General features: G+C 44.3%; 1 protein-coding gene across 7 annotated transcripts; it reads left to right on the top strand.

Moving 5' to 3' along the window:
- Nucleotides 1-1,144: 1,144 nt before the first annotated feature.
- TMC8 (transmembrane channel like 8) lies at nt 1,145-22,479 on the top strand. 7 transcript variants are annotated; one of them, XM_044419881.1, is made up of 16 exons: nt 1,145-1,279; nt 2,460-2,628; nt 3,669-3,817; nt 5,872-6,024; nt 6,172-6,251; nt 6,866-7,005; nt 7,832-7,979; nt 9,956-10,126; nt 13,862-14,010; nt 15,831-15,954; nt 16,852-16,949; nt 19,437-19,620; nt 20,698-20,828; nt 20,910-21,065; nt 21,761-21,839; nt 21,969-22,479. In XM_044419881.1, the coding sequence occupies exons 1-16, from the start codon at nt 1,273-1,275 to the stop codon at nt 22,029-22,031; spliced, it is 2,001 nt and encodes a 666-aa protein (XP_044275816.1). In that variant the 5' UTR covers nt 1,145-1,272; the 3' UTR covers nt 22,032-22,479. The 7 variants fall into 7 exon arrangements, with proteins under 7 accessions (XP_044275816.1, XP_044275818.1, XP_044275817.1 ...); XM_044419883.1 differs by having other exon boundaries at nt 3,666-3,817; nt 13,964-14,010; XM_044419882.1 differs by having other exon boundaries at nt 3,666-3,817; nt 13,865-14,010.
- Nucleotides 22,480-24,230: the final 1,751 nt, after the last annotated feature.

The raw sequence follows: 24,230 nt of genomic DNA, 5'->3' as shown, positions 1-24,230 counted from the left end.
CTATTTTTCAGTATGGAAAATTGGACATAGATTCAAAATGGTTGATCTGCCTTCATACTGGTGTTTGCTTCTTGTTAGAGGAACAGGTGAACTATTAGACCAGTCAGATTCATCACAGATCTCAGGAAGAAGAACTTGTATGGTAGGCAGTATACAAATAATTCCTTACCCTTCATCCTCCTCATTCTGCCTGCAAGGAAACTTTTTGCATAGTTGCCTTTTAGTAATAACTTTCACCTTTATAGGATGGCCATAACTATCTCCCTGCCTAACCTACAAGGTATATCTATATTACAACAAGTGCATCAGTTACATTAGGCCAGTTTTATGAGCATGTATTTAGCTAAGGAATCCTAGCAACAATAGTTTGATAAGAATGCAGAGAACACTAGCCTTAATTTCTCACACAGGATGACCATTCCCAAGGTTTCTTAGCATGAAGAAATGTTGCAATCTTGTTGTAAACAAATTAGGGAAGAAGTTTCTGAAATGGAACCTGGAGTTAGCATTCTTAACATCACACTGCATATCTAGAGCGTAGTTATGCTCTGTAGAGACAACATTCAAGATCTCTTCGCTGCCAGCATACTTGGCTGATTTGTCTCTTAACTCTTCCTCTATCTAATATGCTGGCACCTGGGAACACTTTGAAAAGTGGGGTGAGGAAAGGAATTATACCTGAAATGATATTTTAATAATGACTTTTTATGCTCAAGCTAAGCAAACACAAAACATTCTGGTTTTCTGCCATCTCCTTTTTAGAATATAATTGGGTATTAAAAGCATCAGGAGCCCAGATTTTTAGAATGTATGCAAAGCAACTGCTAAAGCTGAACAATATACATTATGGTGGAACATCTTTGCATTTCACATGCAGTCAAAGCCATGGACATAGGTGAAATGGAGCAGCGAAGAAGCCTAAGTCAAAGAAGTATAGGCTGCCATAGGCAGGCCTGCATAAAACATCCCTCCCACAGTGAACACTCTTCAGCAGGATGTAAACTGGGTTGAAAAGAAGAAATACGCTTCCTTGCAACACACCTCCCACATACCCGAACATGGTGAAAGACAGGAAACCGCCTGCTTCTGTCACATGAACTGACAGATAGACAGACATTCGGGCAAAGGAAAACACAGCAGGAATGGGAGGGGTAAATATCTTGCCCTCCAGTTTGTTTCTCTCCTTCCTGAGAGAGATCTATTGCCAGAATATCACTTAAGGCTGACTTGCTGCTTGGTGCTGTAGTGATATGTGCTTAAGGAGCTAAAAGAATGAGAGGTGAGTTGGTTGTCTTTCAGAGTATGAGTTGAGCATAGCCCCTGTGTCAGCAGCAACAGCCCTTCTCAGAGAGACTGGGGTAAACGGGTTGTTTCTTCCTTGTGTACCAAGCTGACTGATACATGAGTGTGAAAATCCTGTGATGGGAGATGCTTCCAGGTGAGGCTATTATGGCCCTCTTGCCCTGCTGCTTTCATGGAATTTTACAGGGGTCCAAAAAAGTCCTCTTCGGTGTATAAAACTTCCATATTTTCTGACCACTTCTTCCATCTGTTTTTTCTTTCCACAAAGAGACAGACTCTGACAGAGGAAATATGGACAAGGTCTCTTGATTGGTAGAACTAGGGACTCTCTGTTTAGAAATAACCCAAGAGTCATCTTGGGAACATAGAAAATGAAAGCAACAACATTGCATTTTTGTTTTCCAAGATGGTTCTGTAAAGGGCTGAGCTGAGATGCAATGGGCACTGAGGCTGTCTGTACAAACAAGAATAGGGACAGAATTACTCCCAGTGGCTGCAGATTAGTGCCCCATGATGTGTGTTTTTATTGGCCATTCCAGGAAAGGTCTTGAATGCATTGTCATTTTAACATGGCATGCCTCTTCATGCAAAAGTATGTTCCACATTTCCTTTAAAATTGGCTCAGATACATTAGGAGCCTGTTCAGGGTTTTTTGCATGCTTTATGCTGAATATGCAACTTTTAAATTTCTCTGGGAGATGTAAAATTATAACTTACTCTGTTGTTTTTCTACTTCCCAGCTAAACATGATAGAGACTAATTTAAAGTTTAAGTTGCAGTGGCACTTCCAGACAAAGCTTTTATTATGCTATCACTCTACCTCATTTGCAGAATTAATGGGGGTCCACACATCATCTATGACTGGTAATAATCTTGTGTTTTCCCAGCACTTCTTCCATCTTTTCTCTTATCTCAGAAAATTTGTGAAGGAAAAATACAGGATAGCTTCACAATGCCTTCTAGTAGCTCCAGGAACCATTTTACTGGAAGTACTCTCAAAGGTAGTCATGTGACATTAGTAGTATAGCAGTCTTTGTGATCTGCAGCAAACCTCTAAAGTCGAGGGAGGGATCTTACAGAAGATTTTTACGCCAAGGGTATATATTTGTTTAGTCTGTTTCCGTTTCCCAGTAGCCTTTTCCTTGTTGTCATTTCAGGAACTGAATTAACACATAGCACCCAGGATCTATGGCGCAGAACTACCCAGCAAGATGCTCAGTCGGTGCACTCAGTCTCCAGTACAGACCTCTCCCTGGAGGGGCTGGATATCCAGGAATCAATGCTCAGGGCCTTGGCCTGTTCCATGAAGAAGAAGCGCTTTCTTAGGTCAGGAGTAAGACTGTAAGGGCCCCAGCATTGGCATTGTACAGTTGAACTGTTACGTCGTGAGCTACTGAAGCCCACGGGACTGGGTTAAAACCACAGTCCAGTGAGATTTTCTTAAATTATTACATTTGAGTTTATATACAAACATATAACAAGCACACAATTGCAACATCAGTCCATTTCAAGTGCCTGGTTGTCTCTCTTACCCGGTATGACATTTCATGTAATAGGGAAGAGCACTCAAAGAGTTCCTCATTTCTTCCACAGTATAATCAATGGAAAAGGTTGCTTTTGTCCCTGCTGTACAAAGGCAATTGTAACCTGCCTAGGATGAGGTTATTTGTATATCAATTTGATTTATTTTCCTGATTTCCAGCAAAGCATGATGCCCACAGCAGCTCACAATAATAAAACCAAGATTTTTAGATATATATTATAGATAATTAATTAGCAACTTTAAAGTAAATTGTGAAAAAGGATAAATTAAAAGCCCAGTTTAAAACACATCAATAAAAGAAATAAATAGCACTTAACTCCATATCACTTCCTTCAGCAGTAGAACAGCTTTCATGCCAAAAGCATGCCTGGATAAAAACATCTTTGTCTGTTGGTGCAAGGAGAACAGAGAGGGCAGCAGCCTAGCCTCCCTCAGCAGGGAGCTCCAGAGCCTGGGAACAGCTACAGGAAGGGCCTCTCTTGCGTCCCTGCCAAACATGGCTCTGATGGAGGCAAGAGCCAGGGCAGGGCAGGGCAGGGCAAGCAGCATTGTTGATCTTCTGGAGCTGTGGTACTTGTAAGTCCACCTGGAGCAGATTGCTACAGCACAGCGGCATCACAGAAAGACAGTAAGAGGGAGGAATATGAGTGGGGGAGAAGGGGAATATGATGACTGGGACAATGCCGTAGAGACGTATGTCCCTATTTAGAGTATGTATATGGAGGTCCCCAACAGGCAAATGGAATGGAGTGTGTGTCTCTCCCAACTCAGCAGGCTCCCCATCTCCCAAAGCGGAGCACTCAATCTGATCTCCTTTCAGCAGGCAGCTGAAGGCATCTACCGGGAGAGGTGTGTCCAGCTGGGTGTCCTGGAGGCAGCAGAAATACAAGGCCTGGAGGGAGCTTCAGGAAAACATCTGGAACTGTGCCAGGATCTTCTGGCTCTGGAAACCTTCTTTGGATGAGATTGGCGGTAAGGAGGAGCTGCTTTTCAGCTTTATAAGTCGATCTACTCAAGGAATGGCTCTGGCAGATCAACTGGGTGTAGTCAACCATTTGGACAGGGCTAAGTCTAAAGCAGCCAGCCTCAAAAGGGTTTCCCTCTGAATGTTCTGGCACCCATCAGGCTCCCTGCCTGATTTTGATGTTATTTTTAAGGACATGTTGATTTTTAAAAGTGCCTGTTTCTCCTTTTTGCTCTGGGAATCTAATGCACTGCAAAATAATGTTGGCTTCCAGCAACTTATCTATTTATAAGATTGCTTCCAAGCCCCACTTGAGCCCCAGAGGCATTATTTAAAAATATACATGTTTGATGACAATTTTCCAGCCTGCACAACCCAGGAAAAACAATAACAATAAAACATAAGCTGTGGGTGGAGGTAATTTCATGGGGGGCTGAAAGAGGCTGAGGAGAGGAAAAGGCTCCTTTGCTTGTTCTGTGTGTGATCTGAGTTTTGTGGTATTTTTTTTCTTTGCTGTGGATATGTTTTATGGTTTCCATTTCTCAGCATCACCTGTCTGCTTCGGTGAAATGGTTAATTTGTTGGGTTTGTGGAGGCAAACATATAAAGAAGTTTTTAAAACTCAAACCAACACTCTTCCTTGTACACATTTTCCTCATGAAGTTGGTTGTCTCTGAGTCATATAAGTTTGCCTTCAGTGAAATGGGTGTTAGGGCAAACAAATTGTGGGTTCAGAAGAACGGCTTTGTGTTTTTGAGCTCATAGCCCCTCTCTGCTGTTGATGTAGCTTGTTGGCCAAGTTACTTTTTGCCTACTGGGAAATGGGTGTTCCAAGGGTGTTACCTGCCATATAAGCCATTTTGTGAAGGGGCAAGACCCCCACCATGGCAAGAATTTTTTGAGAGCTGCAGCTTTCAAAATTCTAAATGTTCCCATGGAACCCAAAGGTTGGGAAACTCTGGAGACTTGGAAGGTGCTTTGGAAGTAAGATCAGCTGCTGCATTTGCAGTCAAAAGTAAGTTCTGCCTGTATCACAAAAGCAGAGGCCGGTGATCATACAGCACATGCATCAACTGGACCAATGCCCTAAAACTTTTTATATTGTATTTCCACTGTGCTGTTTAAAACTTCCCAGAGAGCTTCAGCTATGGGACAGTATAAAATTAATAAATATTAATAATGCCTGGGGATGGATTGAAAAAGAGAAATCCAGCTCATTTCACCTTGATGGATATCCTGCCCACTTCTTCAGTCTGATGACAAGAAGTGGGCTGAATTGATTGTTTTTCATAGATTCCCATTTTCTAAGATGGGCCTCGATTTATGCATCTTTCATCCACAATTTGAATTAGTTCAAATAAGCGCCCCCAAACCATGTGGCAGCAGCATGATTTCTGCAAAATCAGAAATTCTGTATAAATTGGGTTAGAGCCACATAGTTTTGGGGTGCTAAATGTTGTTAGCATTTTTTAATATGTGCAAAACATGTTCTGTCTTAGAGATGGAAGTCCACATGCTACAGCAAGTTGAGCCAGTGCAGGGCTAATGAACTGGAATCTTTGAGGGGCTAAATCATGAAAATCCGCTGGACTTTTACTCCCTTATTCGTTACTCTCACATCTGTATTAGCTGAATTGGTGTGAGGCAAGGGAGACCTCTAGGGGCTGGTTGGTGACACGGTTGGTTGAGAACAGAGAAAGGAAATAAGGCCATGGGATTATGGATTCCTTTGTATATCACAGAGAAGCGTTAGTATGTGACATGACTGCCGCCTTTCCCAGAAGAAACTAATCAATCTGGTTCCTCCTTATTTTAAAATGTATGAAAATGTGTACTTGTCCAATGACTGGCACTGAAGCTGAGCTAAATAAAATAGCTAGAAGGCAGAATCCCCAATGAGTTCAGAATAAAATAAACCAGATGACATGCCTCTGGGCAAGGGAGGGTAGGAAACTAGGGCAGGACTTATCCTTTTGGTCACTTTTGTGATTCCCATCCTCACTGAGGCCACTTTGCTTTTCTGGCTGAATTGCCCACGTTTGCTGTCCTTTACAACATACAGGGAACTTTGGTCCTGGCATCCAGTCCTATTTCACCTTCTTGAGGTTTCTGCTCTTCATCAACTTCCTGGCTGTGCTATTGGCCACAGGCTTCATAGTGTTGCCAGTTCTCATTGCTCATGATGCAAGTACCTTTCCTAAAAGTCTGCGTGCAGGTAAGTCCTTGCTTATAGCTGCAAGAGCTTAAAAATTAGTGCTTTCTCCAGAATTCCAGCCAGTTTAAATTTTACAGTTATGAAATTTAATTGGAGTAATTTATTGCAGGATCTGACCCTATAAATCCACTCTGTCCCTTCCTCTAGAGGCTGTGTGCAGGAACTACAACCACAGCCGTAGTTCCAGATCTGCCTGGCAACATTTCCAGGATGTCTTCACTGGGGAAGTGAGTGAGTCCACAGGAAAGTCGATCTGAAGAGCAGTGTGCCGGGGTGGGGAGGGGAAGTTGATAGGGAGATAAAGGGAAATGTGGTTAAAGTAGTGTGTTGAACCTCAGGCTGGTGGGCAAATTCAGCCCTCTTGGGGTACAGCCTGCCCCCCTGGAGTTGGTACTTTTGGCCTCATCCCTTTGCCCTTGGCTTCACCTCGTAATAGAACACCTGCTAGTAGACCTCTGAGAGCTTTTTTGAAACTGAATTCATCCCAAACAACAGTTGACACCTCTGGGGTAGAGATTGAGACTGGAGCAGAATGTACCTGGAGTGTCAAAAATAGAGCAGTGGAGAAGAGGAATGTAGTTTTGACTTCAGCAGAGTGGATGTTATTGGATTCAAGGTGTGTTGGTGGCAGGGGCAAGTACTGATTGGACCATTGGGTTCTCTGCACTCAAGGGTTCTGACTGGGAAAGCCCTCAGAGCAGGGGTGTGAAATCATTTCTGGTTCAGGTGCCACATACACACCAGCCAAGCATGGCAGCTTAGCAAAAGTGACCATAGATAGTGTCAGTCTGAAAGCATAAGGTGAGGGAGCTTCTAATTTCTTCTTCTGTCCCATCTTTAGGGCTTTTTGGAGCATTCCTACCTGTTTTATGGCGGTTACAACATGAAATGGGATAACAACAGCCTCTACAATGTGCACTTGGCCTACCTGCTTAGTATCCTGGGATACTTCCTTGCCTGCTTCATTTGGATCTTCCGGCAGTAAGTGCCCTGGGTGTGGAGCAACCTCCCGGTTTATTACGCACAAAAATGTGGGATTGGGAAAGGGCAGGAAATATGTAAGGGTTCAGGAAGGGGAGGGGTTAATATATGAAATGCCCTACGATCTACTTGAAATGATGACTTCTGCCTAAAAGGAAGTCTTAAAAGGTAATCCGTAAATATCATATGCTGGTATATTCCAGTTCCCTTTGAAGATGACCCCTTTTGTGTTGGGAGCACACTCCAATGCTCTGTAATTCTTACAGTTAGAAATTTTTATCTTAATGTAGATGAGCAAGTTCTCCTTTTGCCATGCCATACCTTTCTACAATATAGCTAATGTTGCAAAAAATATCCTGGAATCCTGCTATAATAGACTGATTAAGCCTCTTTGAGACTCAACACCCTAAACACTCTCCCTGTTGTATTTTCCTAGTACTTATGGGAAAATTTCCTGCTCATGCATTCTGAAAACTTTCCAGTTAATTCTTGGTCACTTTCAACAAAATACTGTAAAACTGATCATCCTTTTTCTGATGGATGTGCCTTTTTTCCCCAGTGGACCAAGTTAATATTCCTAAACTTCTGTGATGGTTCCACCTTCACCGCTGCCTCCCCCAGAGGAATATGTTTATGTTGTATCAGATTGTTTTTGTTCTGGAAGCTGGTGTTACTTCTTTTTATTTGAACCCCTTGGGCTGAACCGCACATGCAGCCTTCTTATCCTTTCTTCTGAGTTCTGTATTGCTTGGTGGAAAGGAATGAAGTTGCTCAGAGGAAACTCTTGCTTGCTGGTGACTATCTGCCGTACTGCCCAAATATTCAGGATCACAGCCAGCTTTGTGCAATGGAAGATGCAACGATGGGACTTCAAGCAAAATGCCAGTGCCAAGATCTTCACTGAATGGGATTTCTGCATCCAAAGCCCTGAGGCAGCTGCCCTTAAGCAGAAGAATATTTACAATGGCCTCAAGGTGCATGAAATTTCTCTGTGGAATGTATTAATGAATTGGTCCTGACCTCAAAGAGTTCCATCCATTTATCCAGGTCATCTTCTCAAGTATGTATTTGCACACATTTATATCAAATATTAAATGGCACTAAATCTGTGAATGGATTGGAAACTGTTGTTTTTGGATGAAACAGTCTGCACAAAAAATCCTTCTTTCATAAGCCAAGCTAGACCACTTTTCTATAGGCCATTTTTGAAGTTGCTCCTTTGCTGTTGACCTCCTTTGGAAATAAGTGTAGTTGGACGTCATCGAAATGAAAACATAAAAAAGTGCCCTGCTGGGTGGGATGATCAGTATGTCTAGTCCGATGCCTGTTTCTCACAGTAGCCAGCCAGTGGCCTCAGTGGGAAGCCCATCACAAGTGGGTCGTGAAGGCCGCTGTCCTCTCCCACTGTTGTTCTCCATCAGTTCTTCTACTAATTCCCCACGTGGCTTTTGATTCTGAAGGCAGCATACAGCCATCATAGCTTGTAGTAGCCACTGACAGTCTTGTCGACCATGAATTTGCAAAATCCCTTTTAAAGCCCTCTAAGCTGATGGTCATCACTACATCTTGTCGTAAATTCCGTAGCTTAACTATTTGCTGTGTGAAGAAGTATTTTCTTTTATCTGTCCTGAATACCCTTCTCCTCAGCTTCATGGGAGGATCTACAGTGGGTTGTAGTATTATGGGAGAAGGAGAAAAGTTTCTCCTTACCTGCATTCTCTGCACTGTGCATAACACACACACCTTTATCACAAACAGTTGTTTGGCATAATGTTAGAAGACCATAGCAATGAAGCTATGGGTCCCCTCATGCTAATTGTCTGGGTTTTAATCCTTATGGGTCTTGGGTCACTTCAGATCAGGCAGTAGTAATAACTCCTGGCTTGAGGGACAGAAAACAGGATGAAATCTATAGAGGTATAAAGTGAAATAGGACCCAAATCTTAACAACCCTCTTTCCTGGGGTATAGTGGTAAATTTTTGAAGTGCAGGTGCTCATCATGATCACTCCCATAGCCGCAGCTCCAAGGAGAGTCCAAAAATGCAGGCAGATTTGTTGATCTACATCAAAGGAAAACAACCTGGTGCCCTCCAGCTGTTTAGGACTAAAAGGCCGGTCAGTCCCAAACACCATGCTCAGTGGTCAGGAATTCAGGAATTGTTGAAAACATCTAGAGAGCACCAAGTTGCCTACCCCTTATCTATTTATCTGGGTGTGTGCATATTTTATGTGTGAGAGATCACTTCTGCCCCCAAAGAGCGCACACAGCATGAAACTCAATTTATTAGGATTATCTGATAGCCATACTATAGTGAGCTGCAAAGGACAATGCAGCGGGGCTTTGGATGATCTGCGATTGCATGGGAAAAGGAAAGAGGGACACAACATGCACCCAGGGGGCATGTGGTCACCTCAAGGATTTCCAGGCATCATGTGCTGGGGTGCAGGAAGGGTGGAATAGGCGCAATTACTCTCAACAGCCTGACTTGTCATGAGAACCCAGCCAAGGTGGCTTGTTACCTGCAACAAGAAGAACCCGTGTGCCTCCTCTCTTCAATCTCCAGCTTTTGGTGGCTTATTTCTCCTGTGTCCAGTGTCTTATTCCTCCCCTCCAGTCCCTGTGGCTTATTTCTTCACCTCCTTACCATGCCATGTCTTCAGTAATAAACCCTAAAACAAGCCATGGCTAGTTGAGGTGGTTTCTGAGCCACCCCCCGATGGTTTGTAAACCACCCCACGAGAAGAGTGCTGGCTTTGGACAACATGCCAAATCATCATGGTTTACAAACCTCCATGGTTTAATGTGCTGTGCAAACCTGGTCACTGTGTACCTTGAGACTTCAGTGGGCAGATGTGCCCACCCCTTTGCATGCTTTGCAATCTTAAAACAAATTACTTCTCTGCACATTCAGCTGTACAGGTAGTAACTGATTCTATTTCTGCTGACAGATGGACCTAGCGGAGCAGAACCGGCACATGCAGAACCAGCAGCGGACACGGAAGCAGCTTGCTCAGCTCTACCTTCTGCGCCTGCTGATCAATGGTGTCATCCTGCTATTGATGGTGGCTGCTTTCTACATAATCTATTTGGTCACAACATTTCCCCAGCACTACCATCAGGTAAGACTATTCTTCCGGCTTTTCTTCACAAGGCCATTAATTGCTGTATCTATTTTCAGGTTTGTCACAACACAGAAATCTGAGCTCTACATTAGGAGCTCTTTCTTTCCTACTTTCCTGCTGCAGAAACTGTAGGTGGAGCTGTGCTATAATGAAATAGCACAAATATACCAGGAGAAAGCATGTTATTTTCCATTATATCTCAATACCTAATTTTTCCCCTTCTTAAAAACCCAGAGAATGTGCGCTGGAACAAAACTGAGAACCATGACATTGCCCAAGGAGCCCATGAACATCTATGAACAAGGACTCACAAGCACAGAATAAATGCCTTGTGTAGAAAAGCCCTTCCTCCCTTAGCCAGAATCAGGAGTAAATCCATGAGCTAATTGTACCTCGCGTAACAAAGTGATATATTTTGCCAGTTCTGATTCTACTGCCAGTCATTTTAATTGAAAGACCCCACATTATGGAGTTATTAGGAGAAAAGGGGGACCATATTGTATAGTTTATCCATAAACCTGAAGTAAGAAGTGTAGCAGGATGAATTAATCTTTGTGCAAAGTTACGCTTTGAGTATTTTTAAAAATTTGTTTTTAATTTTTTTTAAACATTAATTGGGATGTACAAAGGGGAGAGAAAGAAGCCTTAAAAGGTGACAATAGAAACTGATACCTTCACATTTAAGGACAACTGGCAGTGACTGGGTATATTTGCCCTAGAATACTATTATTATTATTATTATTATTATTATTATTATTATTATTATTAGAACATTTCTATGCCGCCCCTTGCCGAAGCCTCAGGGCGGCTTACAACACAATAAAATACAATACAATACAAAATAACAATATAAAATTAAAATTAATAATATAAAATAAATAAAACATATAAATGATATAAAAGAAGTTATAAAAGAAAAGTTATAAAAGAAAAGAAAAGAAGTCGCCCTGGCCAGATAAATAAGTAAATATTGTTAACAATTAAAATGACGTTTAAATAAAAAGGTCTTCACCTGGCGCCAAAAAACAAATAACGACAGCGCCAGGCGGACCTCTCTGGGGAGCACATTCCATAGATTGGGCGCCACCGCAGAGAAAGCCCTCCTCTGAGTACCTACCCTCCTAATTTCTTTCACGGAGGGTTCCCGGAGAAGGGCCTCTCCCGCAGATCTCAAGGGGCGGTCGGGCATATATGGATGTAAGCGCTCCTTCAGGTAACCAGGTCCCAAGCTGTTTAGGGCTTTATAGGTCATCACCAACACCTTGAATTGGGCCCGGACTTCAATGGGAAGCCAGTGAAGCTGTCGGAGGACTGGAGTCATGTGAACATAACGCCCCGTCCCCGTCAGCAACCTGGCAGCTCTATTTTGAACCAATTGAAGTATTCGGACCGTCTTCAAGGGAAGCCCCACGTAAAGCGCGTTACAGAAGTCAAGGCGGGAAGTCACCAGCGCGTGTGTTACCGTCGCCAGGCAGTCGTACTCCAGGTAGGGGCGCAGCTGATTAATCAGCCGAAGCTGAAGGAAAGCGCTCCTCGCCACCGCTGTCACCTGAGCTTCCAATGAAAGCTCTGGGTCGAGGAGTAATCCTAGGCTGCGGACCTTGTCCCTAAGAGGGAGTGCAACCCCATTCAGGACCAGGTCAAATCCACCCTCTCCGAAGCCCGATCCGCCAACCAACAGGACTTCCGTCTTGTCTGGATTGAGCTTCAGTTTATTGGCTCTCATCCAGCCCATTACCTCGGCCAAGCACCGGTTCAGCACAGCCACTGCCTCACCTGGATTAGTGGAAAATGAGAGGTAGAGCTGGGTATCATCAGCGTACTGATGATTTCGCAGCCCACACCTCCTGATGACCTCTCCCAGCAGTTTCATATAGATGTTAAACAGCAAAGGGGACAAAATGGAGCCCTGTGGTACTCCATGGCATAGCTGCCATGGCGCAGAGCCATAGTCCCCCAGCACTACCTTCTGGAATCGGCCGTTGAGATAGGAGCGGAACCACTGCAAAGCAGTGCCTCCGACCCCCAATCCTGCTAGCCTATCCAGAAGGATACCATGGTCGATGGTATCGAAAGCCACTGAGAGGTCCAGAAGAACCAACAGGGATGCACTCCCCCTGTCCTTCTCCCTGCACAGGTCATCGTACAGGGCGACCAAGGCAGATTCAGTACCGTACCCGGGTCTGAAGCCGGACTGAAATGGGTCCAGATAATAAGTTTCATCCAAGAGTGCTTGGAGTTGTCCCGCCACCACCCGCTCTAACACCTTGCCCAGAAACGGGATGTTGGCCACTGGTCTATAGTTAGTGGCCATATCTGGATCCAGTGATGCTTTCTTTAGGACCGGTCGGACTACTGCCTCCTTTAAAGGGGCAGGCACCCGACCCTCCCTCAGAGAAGTGTTAACCACTTCCAAGATCCAGGTCCCAATCCCGTGCTTGGAATTATTTATTAACCAAGATGGGCAAGGGTCCAATAGGCAAGTGGTGGGACGTACTCGTCCAAGCACCTTGTCCACATCATCGGGCCGCAATAACTGAAATTCATCCAATAATTCTGGACCAGACGGCAGCATTGGCGTCTCCCCAGAAACCTCTGATTCATTAGTGGAGTCCAGCTCGTGACGAATCTGAGCAATTTTCTCCCTGAAATGCTTGGCAAAGTCGTCACAGCGGGCCTTTGAGGGTGGAACCGGATCTTCCTTAGGACCCAGGCGAACCAGGCCTTGCACCACTCGAAAAAGCTCCGCTGGACGGCATTGTGAGGAGGCAATGGAAGCGGAAAAAAACTTCTTTTTCGCCGCCTTCACCACCACAGGATAGGCCCGATAGTGGGCTCTCAAGTGTGTTCGGTCAGATTCATCCCGTGATTTCCTCCACCTATGCTCTAGACGTCTCCCAGCTCGCTTCATCGCCCGTAATTCAGGTGTATTGAAGATGTGGCAAGCGCATATGTGAAGCACATGCAGTGGTACCTTGGCTCACAAATGACTTGGTTCACAAACAAATTGGGTCACGAACAAAAATTTCTGAAAATTTTTGACTTGGGTCGCAAACACCACTTTGGGTGGTGACCAAGATCGCAGCCATTCCCCCGCCTCCCCCCCTGAGTGGGGAGATGGCCACGATCCCAGTTGCTTTCGTGCAGGGAAGGGGTGCCTGATCAGAGACATGCTGCTGCAGGAAAGACAGGAGCAGCAAAGCAGAGCCACGGGGAGATGGCCGAGATTCCACCTGTCTTTCCTGCAGGAGCGCGCCTCTGATCCCGCACACCATCCCTGCATGAACAGAACTGCAATCGCGACCATCTCCCCACCCCCAGCGCACCGTTTGTGCCCATCTCTCCCTCCCCCAGTGCGCCCGCGATCACGCCCGTCTCTCCCCCCACCCTCCAGCGCGCTGGGATGACAGGCGCCTGCAGGGATGACAGGCGCGATCTCAGTCATGCTGGGGGGGGTGCATGGATATGGCCGTACTTGTGCTTGGGGTGGGGGGGGGGAGATGGCCGCAAACTTTGTTGTCACCTTGCTTCACATTTTTCTGATTTAAAAATGGTTACAGAATGGATTAACCTTATTTACATTGAACCTTATGGGGAAATTTAACTTGGCTCATGGCCAATTTGCGTCATGACCAGAGTCCTGGAACAGATTAAGTTCGTGAGCCAAGGTACCACTGTATTCAGTGTCCGCAAATGTGCAATTCTATCTCAGATTCATCTTTGTATTCCCAGCAGGATGCAGCTAGCCTTGGTGTGCTGGTGCAGTACCTCCCACCTGTAGCCATTTCTGGGGTGAATCTCTTTATGCCATTTCTTTTACATGCCCTGGCCCAGTTGGAGAATTATTCTCCCAGTGATGAAGTCAACCTCACCATAGTCAGGTAGGTGTTTCCATCTCTGAAGGGATAAGTTATTTTAGTGGGAGAAAGCAGTGCAAAGTTTGCAACTTAGATAAAAGGAAGCAAATGATTCTGAGTAGCAGAATTTGTTACAGCCATGTCTAACCTGGGAAGCATAAGCTGGCTCAGTTGGTCATCAAATCCCTTATTGACAGTGTGACAGTAAAATAATACGGACACAGAACCATTGAGATGGGAGAGGTCCCCTTGCAAGCACACAAAGCTTTAGGCAAGCTATTTGGAACTGTCTGAATAGGGACTGGATCACTCAGCCATCCCATGTTGATGTTGTTATAGTAAAATCCATTCTGTTTAATTAAAACAGTATTGTCAGAAAAAGTGGATTTGCATTGAGTTTTTGTGAATGTAACGCAATTTTCTTTCAGAATACCCAGCCTTCCCCATCACAATTCCCTATACTTCTGCCTTCATAAATTGATAATACTAGCCTCATCACAAGGTAGGAAGACATGTGGCTTATGAAGCAAAGAACAAAGATCAGCGTAAATGTTGATCTAAAATATATAGCAGAATATGAAAAGATCTAGAATGTACTGAAGTAGCTCAGGACCAAACCATAGCCTTGTGCAGACAACATATTTTAAGTAGATGAAGAAGAAGCCAGAGTGAGTTCTTTGGTCCCACCAATCAGCTTCTCTACCCTGTTCATAATCCTTACACACAGCCTATGTACATACAGGAATGCGTGCGAATGCGTGCACTTGGACTCTTACCATGTGGTCTATACCTTGCTAGTGGATGCAGACACTTGCTTACTCAATGGGTAGTTGAGCGTGGTGTGTTGTCCCAGCCATAAGCTAGAGAATTTTGTGATCCCAAGGAACTGATGAGCCAAATTCAGGTTTGCTTACAAGGAGACTTTATTTTGCAGAAAACAGAAGTGAGCTGGCTTTCAAGGGGTTTAGCAGCACGTTGCTTACAATGCACAGCATTAACTGGACTCCAAGACAGACTTCACTCAGCTGGAACGGACAGTCAGTGAAGCTGCCTGTGAGATGACAGTGCCCAAACAACAGACAAGGGGATGGCTAGCTTATATAGGTTATATGTTTTCAGCAAAACTAAATCAAAGCATACTTTGGAAGCTTGGCAATATTGATGAACAAGGCAGCATCAGCACTTGTAATCTCACAGCGGATGATGAATGTCACACAGGTACCAGGACATAGCAAGCCAAAATGTACGCAGTTTCCTGTCCTGGCCAGTCAAAGTTTCTGATGTAAGGGTCTTATTCCCGTTTTGTGTGCCAGAATGATAGGCTGAAATGCCATAAGCTCATTAAGCTAATCATGTAACGAAGTGTATGCTTGTGAGCAGGTCAGAAAAGGTGCACATCCCAAACGGAGCACAGCCACATGTCCATCCTTTGACCCATCTCCCCTTCTTGCCAAGAAGGCCTTTCTGTCTTTGAAGGCACTTGTTCAGGATCAGAGGATGATAGGTAGAGTTCCACATTTTCATGAGGCTCCATAAGGTAACTAGAGTTCAGCACCTGACCTGTGCTAAGCAAGGCCTTTACTTTTGGAAGCCAGAGACTGTGGCCTGTATTCTGCAGCACAGGCCCAATACACATGGCTGTACTTGACCATGTGGCAAGCTGGCTGTATCATTTTGTCAAGGGGTGAGGAGCCCATTTCCCCCATCTTAGCAGTAGTTGTATGGGGAGATGCTTGTCTGGATTCACTTGTGGTCCGATGGGGGTCTGCATTACTGGGCAGAACTGTGGAGTCCAAGTGAGAGGTGCAGGCCAAGCATCTTGTTTCTCGTGTGCTCTCTGGCAGGTGTGTCCTTCTGAGACTGTCCTGCCTGGGAATGTTCCTGTTCTTCCTGGGCCACAGGATCTTGTGCTGGGGGAGCAGTAGCGCTGTCCAGTGCCAGCCGTGTGGTTACAACAAACTCTATCAGGTGACTGGCGATGCATGGGATGGTCAGACTGACCCTTTCCTGTTTAGAGCAAATGTGGACCAGCCATGCCATTCTGGAGCATCTGATTTGGCCACAATTTCAGCACAGTTATATAGAGATGTAATTTGGTGAAATGGACATTTATCTTATTTGTTGTTGCTGCCCAGTAATGGAGTTACTGGATTTCACTTGTGGAAGAAATGAAAAGTATGACAGGCATAATAGCATAATACATCACCTGAGCCAGTGAAGAATTTATTTTAATAATTAAATAGATAGTATGCCCAGAAGTCATTAGGCTGTATCCAATGTTAGTTCTAGAGTAGTCTTATTAAAATGAATGGGATTTAATTTAAATCAAATGGATAAAACCCACTGAGCTAATGGAGCATTTACTTAAAACAGTCTGGATGGTTGTCTCTTATAATGGGAAGAAACCTAATTCTCTTTTTAAAACATAAGGTTATAGAATCTGGATTATGGCTTATATAGTGAAAATAATTACCCTGCCCAGAGCTAGGAAAACAGAAAGATGATAGGTTCACAGAGAGAGTGAGAGGTTAGAGCCGGACAGAATAAGGAACTTACAGTATTTTCTTCTTTCTGATCATATTTATTGGTATGACATTATGTAATTGTACAATGTTATATGCACAAATAAGATACACTGAAAAAGTTATAATAAAAATTTAAAAAACAGTTTCAGCACTGAGAAGCACCTTGCTGATTGTTCATACTTACTGAACAAAAAGCAGTTTAGACTTTTTGCACTAACTCTGTATGAAGTATTATGCCTACAGTTCCATGCTCAACATATAGCAACATGTCTGGTATAAGAATTCCTTTCTGTTTTGTCATATTTATGACTCACTCCTTTTGTCCCATCTGAGTGTGCAGTGCTGGGAAAACCGCATTGGACAGGAGATGTATAAGATGACCATCTTCAATTTTCTGACCACCTTGGCATCATCTTTCCTGATCAGCCCTCTCCGGAGGTAAGGCAAGAGAGCGTAACCAATAGTCCACCTTGGTCTTCTTGATGGTGGGCCTACCTCAGCTTAAAACAGGTGGCCTTCCCTTTCATCTATGGAAAGGCTATTAATTCTTCAGGCGATATTAAGCAGGACAGCATTATTTTACCCCCCTGCCTCGCAGGGTGATACCAGGTGATATGGTTACAGGACAGCATGAGATAGCAAATGTAAACATGTAAGAGCCTTCTGGGTTAAACCAAAGCGTTATCGAGTCCAACATTCTCTTCTCAGAGTGTCCGGCCAGAGTTCACAAGTAGGACATGAATGAGATCGGACCCCCTGCTTGTGTTCCCCAACAATTGTTATACAGAATGCTGCCTCTGATATCGGAGATGCCATGGAGCCATCATGGCTAGTAGCTACTCGTAGTCTTAATTTATCAGAGTTAGTCTAATTCCCCTTTAAAGCTGTCTGCTGATAGTTCTTGCCACATACTGTCTAGCAAAGTCCAGAGCTTAAATGCATGTGGTGTGAAGCACTTCCTTTCCTCTGCCCAGAATTTCCCAGTTCGGCTTCTTTGGATGACCCCATTAGTTTCTCATATTATGAGAGAGAGAGAAAAGTACCTGATTATCCACTTTCTGCATACCATGCACAATATTATACATTCTATCATGTTCTTCCTCATATGACTTTCCCCCCCAAAATAAAAAGCTACAGACATGGTAAAATTTCCTCCTGTGGAGAGTTGCTCCAACTCTTTGACCATTTTGATTGCTCTTTTCTGCACTTTTTGCACTGTACAGTATGGTTTTTGGGGAACGGCAACCAGAATGGTACATAATATTCAAACTGTAGTTACACCATACATTTGCAAAATGCCATTACAATATTGGTATTTTTTAAATTTTTAATTCCTTACAAAATGAGCCCTAACAGTGGCAGCTGCAGGGGAAAATTCCAACCCAGTGTGAGGCTTATATGAAAAAGGGAAATTCCATGTTAAACATAATTAAGAAAGAAATCGAATATAAAACTGCTAAAATTGTACTTCCTTTATACACATTTAAGTGACCACACTTAGAATACTGTGGATTTCCTGGTCATTGCATCTGAAAAAAAGACACTTTAGAGTAAAATAAAGTTAAGAAAAGGGAAGCTAGAATGATGGTGGGGGTGGAGGAACTTCCCTACACAGAAAAGTTACAACAGCTGGGATTGTTTAGTTTAGAAATAAGACTAGTGAAGGGATAGATGACAGGGCTTGCAGAATTATGCATGCTGTGGAGAAAGTAGGACTGGGAGACATTTTATAATACTTGTACTTGGAGTCATCTCCCAGTTGGTGGGAGATTCATTGCGGAGAAAAGGAATTATTATTTCACGTAACGCATAGTTAGGGTATGGAATTCACTTCTGCAAGATGGAGTGACGGCTAATGATTTTCATGGCTTTAAAAGGGGACTGAACAACTTCATGGAGGAGAACACTGTCAAAGGCCACTAGTTTTGATGGATATGTGCTACTTTCAGTGTCAGGACAGCATGCCTCAGCACAGCAGAAGAACATCAGAAAAACCATGCTGGACCCGACCAGAGGTTGATCTAATCCAGCGCTCTGTGCACACAGTGGCAAGCCAGCTGCCCACAGGATCGCTCAAGTAGGACGGGTGCAAGACCTCTGCCAGCCCGAGCTCCTCAGCCTCTGCTGTATGCAGGCAGGCAGGCAGGCCACCCCTGGTAAAGGAGGCAGCACATAGCCAGCCACCGGTAGCCTCCTCCCTCATGAACCTGCCCAGTCCCCTTTCAAAGCCATCCCATTTGGTGGCCATCGCCACTTCCTGTGGCTGCAAATTACTTCCCTTGCAAGTAATTCAACTATGTTGTATGAACAAGTACTTCCTTTTGTCTGTCCTAAACCTTCCATCAATCAGCTTCATGAGGTGATCCTGGGTTCAAGTGTTATAGGAGAGCAACAAAAAGGTATCCCACTGTACTTTCTCCACACCATGCATTATTTAAAACACCTCTGTCCTGTCTCCTCTTACTCACCTTTTTGAAAAGCTGAACAGTCATGGGTGTTGTTGCTGCTCCAGCCCTTGATCTTTTTTGTTGCCCAGTTGCTGGGGAAGATGGGCAGGAAGCTGCTTGTTGCCCTTATATCCTGCTTCTGAGTTTCCCATGGCTGCTTCTTGGCCAAGGTGTGAACAGAGGGCTCCGCAAGATGGACCCTGGCTCTGATCCAGCAGGGCTCCGTTTGTGTTCCAGTGGTGTTCTTATTGTCTCATGCTTTGTGGCTGCCAAGCACGTGGTAAAGTCCCCTGTGATGTGTCATTTACAAGGATATAGGCCTAGGCCAGCTTTCCCCAGATGGAATTATATTCTAACATATTTGGAAGGCTCTAGTTTGGGGAAATCTGAGTTAGGCAATGGCATGTCATCCTGCTACAGCTATTGGAAATGGATGGCATTCCTTGCCTCTGAATGCTTTCTCTCCCGTGAATCCCAGGTTGCTGGTGAGGTATTCCTCCAGCGCAGTGGCTCGGTGGCTTGGCAAAGAAGAATTCCTGGTGCCCCACAATGTGCTGGATATTGTAACCATTCAGACAGTCATATGGACTGGGATCTTCTTCTGCCCTTTGCTGCCTTTGGTTGGCTGTGCTTCCATCTTCCTTGCCTTCTATATCAAAAAGGTAAAGGCTCTGTTTGTGAATGTGCCCCATCTGGGTTAGCGTCTCTGCCCTCCAACCCTCTTGCTTGCAGCTTCTCAGGAAGGTGGAATGACCCTGGCTAAGTGGGGACAGATGAGTCAAGCGGTACATAGTGCTAAGCCTCAAGAAGCATTGGTAGCTATTCTTTCTCCATCGTCTTTTTAAAAGGCTAATATTTTCTTCTAGTAAGAAAAAAGGCAGCAGTAGTAGTCCTAAAACATAGAACTGCTAATGGAAGACGGCAACATTTGAACCGTCTGTAAAATTCCATGAATGAGACAGAATGATCAAAGTAATTTTTGGCCATCTGTAAGAGTCGTGGCTTACAAGAGAAATACAATAGAGAGCTATGCAAAACAAATTGTGCTGCCTCATCTAGAAGCATTTCACTCGCAATGCTTATTAACACTTATTGTCATTATTTTATTCTAATGCTGTTACGATTTGCTTGAGGTTTTTTGTCCTGTGCACATCTCCTGAGGAATTTTCTTACTGAGGGGTATATAAAATGTTGTAAATGCATATTCATGCAGCTCAAGTCAGACAGCCCATCCTCCTTGGTCGGATCGATCTCCACAGGGAGTGAGGTGGCCTGGCTCCTCCTGACGTGCTTCCTGTGGAGGCTTCCGCACCCAGATGCTAGCCTGCCACCCCCTGCAGCCTGATTGTACCCTGTCCACTGGGGTTGCCAGCAGGGGTGAGCCCACCTAGTTCCAGCAGCGGTGACATGCAGCAGGTTGGATTAGCAGGCTGTGGCTGCACGCGGGCTAGTGCTGGGGACTGAGTCCGTTACCTCCAGCCTTGATACTGGGGTTGTGGTATCATTTGCCCTTTGAACCAATGTGTTACATGTCTCCAGGGAACTGAAACTGCTAGATGAATCCCAAGAATATTGGGAACAAACCACTCCCTTGCTCCCTCTGCTTTTCTCTTCCTTAGCCTCATCGCACGCCCCATCAGCCTGCTTGAAGGTCTCTTAGAGGGAAGAGGGCGCCTGCATCCCATGCCGTGTGACAGTGCAGTGGGGACTCTCCTTAACTCCCCTTTTCTCACCCACAGTATACCCTGTTTCGGAACTGCCAGCCTTCAACTCGGCTGTTTCGAGCATCCCGTTCTAAATTCCTCTTCCAGATCATGCTGCTGCTAGGCCTCTTCCTGGCCTGCACTCCTCTGAGCTTTGCCATCAGCAGGTAGGCTGAGATAAAACTGAGGAGTGAGCAACTTAGACATGACCTGGCAAAACCTCTCTGACAGTCATATTTCTCTTCCAGGGCCTCTCCATCCCACGCATGTGGGCTCTTTGCTAACTATGCAGTTCCATGGCATGCAGTGAGCACAGCGGTGTCCGTTCTGCCTGCCTCAGTGCAGCTCATCCTGGACTATGCCACATCCAGTGTCTTTTGTTTCTCACTTCTGATGCTGCTCAGGTGATTCCTTTTGGTGGGCACGAGTGGATAGGAAGGGAAAGGTCCCTGATCATTCCCTGGTTTTCTCTGCAAGCGTTCCATGGTAAAGTAACAGGATGTTAGATGTGGGCTGCAGCATTCAATAGGACATGTGGTGATGCTTCCAGAGCACTTCTGCCTCTGGTCAACTTGCTAGGGATATACACTGAGCTACTGAGATCACCAAGCATGGCATCTGCTTAACTTGCGAGCCGAAGAAGCCTCCTTGTCTCTTGGCCTGGTGATTGCTGATTGCAACTTTGGGCTGTACCGAATGGCCTGAGAGCAAGACATTCTGCAGTGATGCTGAAGCTAAGCTGCTGGGGGCACAATCAGTCCCTTGGATCGGAGATCAGTGGGAGTGCATGCAAGAGCTGGGCTGTAATAAATATTTCTAAGAGGACATTATAACATCAACATCTGACATCATTAATACGCCTAATCATCACTATGATGGCTTGACATTACCAGCAGGGTTGGGCGGGGGAAGGATCCTGGAAGGTGGTAAAAGTGCCAAAGCTGCTCTTCTACAATTTATCATTCAATTTACAGTGGATTTGCAGTCACCTTCTTAAAATCAGAACCCTTCCGTCACTGTTTGATAAGATAGGTGAGTGGGCATCAAGACTCCAGGAATTATGGATGTTAGTGTAACAGTCCCTGTTTTTCTCCCCTAGCCTCATCCTTACAGTAATCATAGCTCAGGCACAGGAGAATAGACGAGTCATTGAAAGACTCAAAAAGCAACGGGAACTGGTGAGTAGTCCTGCAGCTCTGGATGCCAGGTGACATGCGATAATAGCATATCACGGCAACTCTGGCAACACCTGCCTAGATCATAGTGTATACTATGGGCCACATAATGTAACCTGCTCCTTCTTCCAGTATGTCAAGGAGAAATGGCATTTGGTGAAGAAACTGGCTCAAGCATTCGTGGAATTACTGTGAGTTCGGGGAAGAGGATCCTCCACAGGAAGTGAAATTCTGGCAGCGCAGTAGCAGCGGCAAAAACTCCTGCTAAGGGGATCAGAGCCCATAATTGGAACATGCCAGAAATAAAGAAGCCACTATAACCATGAATTTTCTCATTAGGCCACAGAGGCTGTAGACTAGCCTTCATGTAGCTCATAAAGGACTTTCTCTGTGAGCTGCTCTACCTATTTTGCTGGACTCATGCTAGAGCAAGTTCTGGCAAGCCTGCTGGGTATTAAAATGATGCTTTTAGAGAAGAACAAAGCTATATGCTATAAAGCTATATATGCTTATATCAAAATACAAAAAGGGTATTTTCAGTCGAGAATGTCACCAATCCTCATGGAAATGATTTGCTCACTAACTGGATCATGAATCTCTTGGTCATTCAAAATAAAACAAGGGTATGTGCTTTGTCTACCAAGTGTTAGAAGTTTTGTGAGTTTTGTTATAGGTACTACTTCCACATAAGTACATAAAGTGGGAAGAGATTATTATTATAATTAACACATTACATTGCTATACCGCTATAGCTTGAAGCTCTCTGGTTGGTTCAGAACATTATGTGAATGTGTGCATGTACTGAGTAATAGATTGAGTGGTGATGGTGAACCCATGTAGAAAAATATCTGAACACAGGGAGTAGGGCTGTATTAATAGGACTACTGTGAATTACGACTCAGACTATACATTCTTTAGAGAATGTCACCACATGAGCTGAATCAAAGATAGAAGCACTTTATTGTTTTAGCTTAGGGATCCATAGTTCATGAAGTGAATCCTTCTTTCAGATTGTTTAATTTTCTCTGCCTGCCTAATCTAAAAAATAAATTGGTATCATTCTTTGCAGAGCAACACACACAGAGTGCTGTGTTATCAAATGAATCTGTTCCAGCCTGTTTCTTTTATACTACAACACACACAGAAAAGATACCAGATAATCATAATGTCTTCCTGTGTCTTGCCCGCTCTTTCCAGTCTGTGCACCCACCTCTGGGGCACCAGATCTATTCATTCCAGACCCTCCTGTTGGAAGAATCCAGCACTTCATCTCTTAAATGGAATAAGACATACTGAAAGTAATACGAGGCTGAACCCGCTTTCCAGTTTCTTATCCTTACTTCCTTAGTTGACCAGCACCATTATGGTGACCAGCACCATTTAAATTACCCTATAACTCATCATTTTCATGAGCAGGAAATGCACTCTGTCGAGAGTCACAAGCGTTCTCTAATCAAAGTGTTGTTTGTGTATATGCTTTAAGACAACAGGCATGGGGTGGAGGTTAGTTGGTGGACCCTGATGTAAAGAGTAACTGTCTCAAGAGCATAGGAAAACAATAAAGGAGCTATTATGAACAACTTAAGGGCCAGTGCTGATGCATTGCTGGTAAGTTTCATTTCAGGGAAGCTGCTAAAAAACTTGGAGGAGATACAAGACACAAGCAACTCTTATTATCTGGAAACCTGTGACCATACTGCATATGCAAATAAAAAGTATCTCGGCTAAGGCACTGAGCCATATTAATCTTTGCACTGGTTTCAGTTCTGCAAATTATAATGTGTAGGGTCTAAAAAGCATTGGATCAGTTAAACTGGTATGAGCTAGCCTAAACCTGTTCAATGTGAACCACTCAACCATTTCTACAGCACAAAATGGCATCACAAATGATAGGCTATGTTAAGTCTGAAGACTGCAATGTATTCCTGCTTGCCTGTGTTTACCACCAGAGATGCAGGGAAATGCAACCCACAGTATTCCTTCATTGTATAAGGATATACTTCTGTTAAATATACTTTGGAAAAAGCATGCTTCAAATGGCTGCTTATACTATACTTTGGAAGAAAAGTGGTTGCATGAAATGCTGGCTTAAGCAATGCTTCTGAGCCAGTTCACATAGAGATTTTCAAAAACTGCTCCTACATAAGGAAAATAGCAGGGGTGGGGGAGAAATTATCTGTGGAACTGCAGCACGGATCCCCCCCTCCCCCAATCTAGATCAGGGATTTCTTTGGGCACAATCCTAGCGTGTTTATACAGAATTACAAGAATTACAGCTCCTATAATTCCCCAGCTTGCCTTTTTTTGGGGGGGGGGATCTTTTGGGCTTGTCCACACATGACTGGGATTGCACCGTTAAAAACGATTTTTAGAATTTAGAAATTACGCGTTTAC

This window comes from Varanus komodoensis, unplaced genomic scaffold, assembly GCF_004798865.1.
Source record: "Varanus komodoensis strain SLA01 unplaced genomic scaffold, ASM479886v1 scaffold11, whole genome shotgun sequence".
Lineage (NCBI taxonomy): Eukaryota > Metazoa > Chordata > Lepidosauria > Squamata > Varanidae > Varanus > Varanus komodoensis.
Note: the sequence above shows the minus strand (reverse complement) of the source record. Positions and strands in the feature narration are given on the sequence as shown.

Bases quoted from the DNA above. Each gene is read 5' to 3' on its own strand.
- TMC8 (XM_044419880.1), top strand. The intron at 2,629-3,665 runs GTCAGGAGTAAG...ATCTCCTTTCAG, and splicing joins AAGAAGAAGCGCTTTCTTAG to CAGGCAGCTGAAGGCATCTA. The intron at 6,025-6,171 runs GTAAGTCCTTGC...CCCTTCCTCTAG, and splicing joins TCCTAAAAGTCTGCGTGCAG to AGGCTGTGTGCAGGAACTAC.